At 39.3% G+C, this 7,714-nt stretch overlaps 1 protein-coding gene across 1 annotated transcript; it reads right to left on the minus strand.

Annotated features, from left to right (window-relative positions):
• Positions 1–1,580: 1,580 nt before the first annotated feature.
• Positions 1,581–6,099, minus strand: LOC148127029 (uncharacterized). Its single transcript, XM_087924989.1, has 3 exons — positions 5,902–6,099; positions 4,608–4,737; positions 1,581–3,784 (listed from the first exon to the last, which is right to left on the minus strand). Exons 1-3 carry the CDS (start codon positions 5,999–6,001, stop codon positions 3,514–3,516), a joined length of 501 nt encoding a protein of 166 aa, XP_087781115.1. The 5' UTR covers positions 6,002–6,099; the 3' UTR covers positions 1,581–3,513.
• Positions 6,100–7,714: the final 1,615 nt, after the last annotated feature.

A 7,714-nucleotide genomic window follows, 5' to 3' on the forward strand; every position in this document is an offset into this window, starting at 1 on the left:
GTGTTGCTTGCAGTGATAGTTATCCTAAAATACCGTGAGACTGGTAAAGGATTTATCATTTAATTAATTGATATGTTTCATCCTTCAGCCCAAATTCCAGCAACTGAAGTTAACATGATTTATTTCTTCTTATCTATTAACCCCCATTAGCTTTTTTATACCTTAGTGTTTTTTCATGAATGAATATACATGTCCAAGGATAATGTTACAGGGTCCAATCAGGATCGGTCACCAGGACCAGAGGACTGGCTTTTTTAGTGATTTGTTAGTGTTTTTTTTTATTTCATCAAGCTTGATTGCTGATTTACAAACTAAAATTGATTTAAATCTATTCTCTGTCTATAAAATTGCAAAGTGTGATTATATGTGTAACAAATCTTAACATTAGAGTGGAGGTTTGTAGATTATGATAGGGGCTTATGCAACCATGAAAAAGATATAGTAACAAAGTTCAAAGATAGAGCCTATAAGTGGTTCTATTTAAAAGTGCACATATCTGGAGTGCAAATGCACACAATGACATAGAATAGTATTCTAATAGACACAAATTTGAAGAAGAGTTTTGTGCATTTGCAGTGTATTAAATCTAACGAGTAGCCATAATATGGGATATAATAGTCCCAGATTAGATTGAAGTAAGGCTTGGAAATATTTTCAGAGAAGCCTCCATTGTTTGCTGTAATACATTTGGTTGATGTAACCTGAGGAGGTATCTCACCGCAATGGGATTGGCCTGCTCCACTCAGGCAGGCAGAAAGAGCAAACGAGCAGACCCCGTTGGCCAAGGAATTCCAACTAATGGGGTGCAAGAGAAGAGCCTTTTCTGCCGTGGTTCCTACCATACCCTTCATGATGAGATATGCTCCTATCCTCTTGGCCTTCCAAAAGGCCTTGAACCTGTCTCTTTCTATTTTCCTCAAGTCCAGATATGGGTGTGCCGTTCTGGAGGTGGGATTAACAAATTAAATTAAAGATCCCACCTTCATCCCATTTTATAACTCCCCATCTTAGCTAATTCTCTATTAATGTTACACTTATGGTTTTATAATATTGTTTTATCATGTCATTAGCCACCCAGAGTTGTGTGGCCGTGAGATGGGTGGCCTATAAATGTAATAAATAAATAAAAGTTTAACAATATGAATACATTTGTATAAAGATGAAGCAAGGGATTCATATTGGTTACTAGGATCCCTAGCAAAATAACTACTAGATTGATTTACAGATTTATTTGTACACTCAAAAATTGTGCTTGCAGATTCAAGAATGTCCATTTCAAATGCTTAGCTTCTTTACACATATTTCAAAATATTTCTGGCATAGCCATGAAATGCTTTGTGTCTGTGGGTGTATATGAATGAGTCAGTGCAATTGGGTCTTCCAAAAGCTATAACTTACGATATGTAGGCTTTAGTGCTTTTTGTCAAAAATACTAGGTATATGTTCTTTTTAATACACTGAATATAATTTATTAAATCCTGCTGAAAATTAAACTAGGTGTATAAGTTTTGTTTGTTTGTTTATTTGCTGTCCATCTTACCTCAGAGTAACTCAATAAGTTGCAAGAGGGGAAGAATGAATTACCTTGCTTAGTTTTTATTGACAAACATAGCTCAAAACAAGTAAGAAGAAAAGACTCATGTAGCTTTCCCCACACATTTGCCCTATCCAAATAATATGAAATGTTATAGCAAAACTTGACTTGGACAGTTTTTCCAGTAGTTTATTGTAAAGAGTTGACTTGATATGTTTTTTAGGCCTTATGCCTAAATTGGTGTCCCTAGTGCTTGAAAATAGAAGTCTGGAAACAATCAAACCATTAGGCCGATTAAAAAAATCAACATAGTTCTCAGTGTTTTTCCATTGCTAAAACATTAGAGCCTGTGCATAGGCCTGATAGCCAAGATACAGCCCTCAAAGCATATGCTTATCAGCCATACATAACATCAAGTCAGGATAGTCTGTCAGCTCCTAAGTCCAGGAGAACCAGAAAGGTTACATAATATGCAATTGCTTCTAATCTATTTATGTATGTGGAAATTAAACCCGATTTTTCTCATTGGCTAAAACCAGCTTTGGCATAAAGATGGAGAAGAATTTGGATCCCTTGTACTTAAAATGCACTCAGCTTCCTCTTTTGTAGCATCTGATCTGACTGCAGTAGTGAGTTTTTAAAAAGAATCATTCAAGAAATAAGGAAGCTCATTAGTAAATTATAGCCAAAGGAGCCAGTTGTCTTAATCAATTTGCAGGGATTCACCTTCGGGAGATAAAACTTCTTATGAAGATGCTTACATAGATGGAGAGTTTTAGACCATGTGGCTGCCGCTGGAGCACAGGATACCCATTTTATCAAGCAGTTTTGGATACAGGAGCCTGTGATGCAATTATGGTCGATTCCTCATCTTGCAATCCTAGACCTATGAGCAATTAATTTAGTGTCTCCTAGTTAAATATGCCCACCTAGCAGTTCGAAAGCATCCAAGTGCAAGTAGATTAATAAGTACCACTTTGGTGAGGAGGTAACAGCATTCTGTGCACCTTTGGCATATAGCCATGCTGGCCACATGACCATAGAAATTGTGATCAAACAACACTGGCTCCCTTGGCCAAGAAACAGAAAGGAGGACCATGCCCTAGTGTCGGACACACCTGACAGGGAAAACTTTACCTTTTTAGTTAAATATGCAGACAAACGTTGGGCGTTCTCTGATTGTTAGAAGAGATAGGAAGAGACTTCTCATAACAGGTTCACACACACACACTCATACAATTATCCACACACATAAATTGGAAGCTATGTAGAGAGTTGGTACTTTCCTTAATGCTGTATCCATAAGCAAATCTTTATTGACTGCCACCTTTAACGGAAAATAGCTCTGCTTATTCATATTTCTAGAGTCATACATGGAATGCTTCAGTGAGCATGACAAATAGCAGAAGGATGTATATGTTTGCATATGCAACATTTTGCATCTTAAAAATCAATTCATTTCTACTTCCAAAAATGGGTGGTATAGATTGTAATGTAGTCATGGAAAGTAACAATCCCCCAGCATTTTGGTGGGCTATCATAGTTATGTAACTATTACACAGTGTGCAAATAGCATGTAAGAACTATGTAAAGCAGCCAGAATCATTCCTAACATATATAAGAACTGGAGAATATGATATAAACTGTGTTCTGTATCCTCTTTTAAAAACGGTCAGGTGTGATTTCATCTGTCATTAAGTTAAGCTGTGCATAACTTAAAACAACAACAGGGTCTTAGTCTACTCTTAAGGAGACATGTATTTGATAAAACCACTTTACTAAGGAACTGTTCCTTGGCATTTATTCCAATAATACATTGAGAATTGTCCAGATTATCAGCCAAGAAAGGATTCCTATTTATTACCTTTATCTGGGTCTTTCACACTTAAGGAAGTTTTTTTTTAGGGAAAAGACAGACAGGCAAAAGGATGTGTTTGGTTTCCAAAATTGCAGTGAAGGTCCAACACCAGCTGGAGCACTTATTGCCTTCCCTCAGTCAAGGGTTCTATGATCCGCCTCCCATTCCGGATCAAGATTCTGCGGCGTTTGGCTGGCAGGAGGGCAGCCCTTTTCTCTCCTAGTTGGGTAGCCCTGATGAAAGGCTTAGCAGGAGACAGGTTCTGCCTTTTGTTCATCTCATCTACAAAAGATTCCACTCCCTCAAAGCGTTTAGTCAGTTCTCCAAGATGTTCCTTGAGGGCATTAAATTCCTTGTATAGGTCATCCAGGGCATCAGAAAGAGGTTTGATTCTAAAAAGACAACAGGCAAGAAGGGAAATGGGTTAAGTAACAAAGACCCTATGCTAATTTAACAGAACCAGGCTTTCATTTTATTCTGACAAGGTTCAACACCACAGCTGGATCTATGCTCCCAAACTTGATTATGGCATCTAGGCAGTAATTTATTTTCATAGATGCAAGTCGTCTGTGCAAAACTTTGCTCAAGCAAATGTCCATTTCTTGGGGATACTTCCATAATACAGATGCAGTGACATCGACCCAGAAGTATTTATTTTATTTAGCTGTGTAGTCCCCCACAAATAGTACATAGAATCATAGGACTGGAAGGGATCTTGAAGGTCTTTTAGTTCAACCCCCTGCCCAAGGCAGGAATCCAGTTTCATCAACTCAGTCTTCTGAATCTGCAAATGATAAGTTGCTGGTTTGCTGCATCATTACGGTTTGTTAACAGGCCAACATGTGCCATTGTTGCTTTTTGTGCACTACCTGGGATCTTTCAAGATTGAGCTAGTTTTTTTAAAAAAATAATCAAAATGTATCTCAAGTTCTGGACACGCACACATTGGATAAAGCCAAAAAAACAGATTGAAAAATGGCTGTAGTGAAAACCTACACATTGGTTTGGTATCTTGTGCAAACCTCCTAGGGCAGAGCATGTGCTACTTAATCTTAATCCTAATCCTATGAACAACTAAATTCCAGTACTCTTGTTCTTCTAGATCAACTGCTGACACAAATGTACCAATTCTCCACTAGACTGGCATATTTTGAGATGCTAAACAAAGTCAGTTAGAAACCTATCCAGATTTACTGCCTGGATCTCAGCCCTCACCTTCCATAGTCAGGCAACACTGTTTGGTGATCATGGAGAAGAAGATTCCTGATTTGAGACATAATAGCAAATTTCCAGTTGTCAAGAACCACAGTAAGATTAGAACATCCCCTCGTATTGACTTTATCAGCTGGAAGAGGAAAGAGAAAAGAAGAGCAAACTGGAATATGATATAACAAAGAAGTAGCTGTGTAAAATCATCATTGTCTTAAAAAAAACAAGGAAAGGTTTAAAAACCTTCAAATACAGATTCGGTGAACACATAAAAAGAAAGTACTGGTGATTGGGAACATACCAGAAGATCTAGAGAAGCATTTGGACACCATATGAATGGGCAGAATCTCAACACATCAATTACAAAATGTCACATTATTTGGTACAGTGCCTATATTACAATAGTATCATTAGCTAGATCCTTGAAAAGAATCTGGACAGTCAAAATATTGTGCCACATCCAGTCAGAACTATCTGGTAGATTGTGTGGTAATAACAACAACAGTTTTACTACTTTTCCTTCCCCTCTTTCTCCAACATTGCACTTTTGTTCCTAAATGCTGTCTGTGCCTGAGAAGGAGGCATTTCCACACCATTAACATGAAATGAGAATCTAGCAGGACTATTGAGGACAACAGCCAGACCTTCACCATACATTCATACCTTCTCCATGGGTAAAAAAAATACTCCCAAACCTCTGTAAAAAAATGTGGCAGCTCACCCATCTCATAGGAATTCAAGTGGAGAGCAATAGGAGGAATAAAGTTGTTTCAGCATAACATGAAACACAATGGCAGCATAAAGGGATCTTAATTTTTGAAGGTTAGCATGCATCTTCAAAGACCTGGTTTTCCTTAAGAGTTCATTTTAGGACCCACAGTATTTTTCTAAAGTGAAATGTGCTCAACTCTAAAGATGCGTCCTAGGAGCTACACAAGCAGAAATATGATTTACAGCTAAAATTCAGGGGCTCACAGATACTTAAAACTGTGAAGAATCATGCACAGAAAATAAGTTCAGAATTGTATAAGAAATGTGAAAATTGGAAGTTGGGAGGCGATTGAAGTCTCAGGTTAGCAGCCTTTTATGAAAAACAAATGGGCTTTGGGGCATCCTGTCAAAAGCAAGTGTGCCACCAAAATCATTCTCCCTTGCACAACGGGGGTTCCAAGGCCTTTACCAAAGAGGGGCCAGCCTATCCAAGTGCCCCTCTGCCCCAATTCACCAGAAAGAAAACTTTCTGTTGTCCCAAGCAACAGCCTGCTTTCTGGGGAAAGCCATGCTGTTTGGGACCTGTTACCTTCTGATCGGTAGTCCCATTCGGGGGTGGCTTGCTGCTGCTTCGGTATGGCTGCACAGCTGATGGCCACCAACAACAGCAGCCAGATAATCTGCTTCATGCTGCCTTGACAGTGGCAAGAGAAGGCAGACCAAATCAAAGATCCTTTTTAACAGTCTCTGCACAGACCTCACAGCCTCATTCCTGTCCTTCATCCAACCCCGCCCCTTTTTCCTTGATGGCTCCCATATGGTTGCTCATCTAGCTGGGCTGGTCATCAGTTTGTAATATCAGTGGGCAGGAAAAAAAAAGGGGGCGTCTCTACTTCTGTAGCTATAGAAACACAACACTCATTGCATCCATTCACCAGTCCAAGTCCAGCTGGATGGAAATAATATCCAGGGGTTTGACGACGTCATGTTGGAACTTGGGATGTCATCTGACTTACGACCATCCTTTCCACAGAAGGCCCTCATTTCCTCCATGTGCCTAAATAGCTTTGAAACTTTGGGATGTTGCAAATTGGAAAGAAGTAGAAGTGGGTGGGCAGGAGAAAGTAGAAGCTGTGGATCTGAGTAGGCAAATTGCTCAATCTTGCTAGTTCCTTATTGTTAGGATGGGGGGTAGCTTAGGCTATGTCTTCATTGGATTGGACCTGTGTCAACCACCATGTGATCGTCTTTAGTCAGCAGCAGATAAACACAATAAATAATAAGGTTGCTATTAAGGGTGCTATCACATTCTAACAACCAAACACGAAGGGAAGAGGACGAAAGAGATACAGTACAGCTGGCTGAAACCTGTCAAGACTGGAAAGATTCATTTTTATTTCATTCTCACTTCCATTCTTTCCCATGATTTCAGGCTAAGAGACTCGGCTAGCTGTAGCCAGAGTCAGAGAGTGGCTGCTGCAGCTGCTTGAAGGTCCTTCACACTTGGAGTCTGGGAGTCCTGTTTCCATTCCTCACCCAACCTCAGCTCTCCCTTCTGTTGTTCACAACTGGTCCTTTTAGACCTTTCTCCCTTTGCATATAAATAGAGGCAGATTTGGGCTGATGGCTGATGTTGGACTGCAGAAAAATAGAAAGGAGCAGATTAAATTGAGGGCGAGCAAGGCACGTAATATGACCTAGACTGACACACAGTAGTCACAACTTTGCCACCTGAACCTAGCTATCTATGGATCTAGCCTGACATCCTATCCCGTTTCCTATATGTGTTTATCCATTCAAGACATTTTAATAGGAATTGAAAATGCATTGAGCCCTAAAAGTTAATGCTGCCGTGCAGTTTGCCACTTTCCAGATGAATTAGATTCCAGCTCTCACTTGCCAACTAGCCAGTGATCAAGACCTTCAAAAAATACTTAATTAAAAAAACCCATAATTTAATAAAAACTTTATTTACCTGCTGAAATCCTCAGATGGCAAGATGTGGTGGTCATTCTTTCAAGTCTAGCTTGTTTTTTTTTTCAAGCTAAGATCTGCCTCTTTTCACTTTATAACATTGTCCTGAACTTTTGCCATTCTTCAAATTACAAACAGATCCTTTTGGCCTACGAAAGGAATCTGTCCGATCTGCAGTTTACATCTCTGAAGGGATGGAGGAGGGAAGTAAGAGATTTGTGGTACAACTCCCCCAAATACTCCAAAATACATTTTAGGTCACTAGCACTCAAGAGAAAAGAGGATATTTCTCTTGTTTATTCATACTTTCTTTGATTATAGACAAATCAGGGACAAAGCTGTGTACTCCAACTCTGGGACAAAGCTGTGTATGCCAACTCTGCTGCGCACAATTTACACGAAAACTGTTTACAAAGGCACAAAACTGC

Source organism: Pseudonaja textilis, chromosome 2 (genome assembly GCF_049901715.1).
Source record: "Pseudonaja textilis isolate UNSWEBS1 chromosome 2, rPseTex1.2, whole genome shotgun sequence".
Taxonomy (NCBI): Eukaryota; Metazoa; Chordata; class Lepidosauria; order Squamata; family Elapidae; genus Pseudonaja; species Pseudonaja textilis.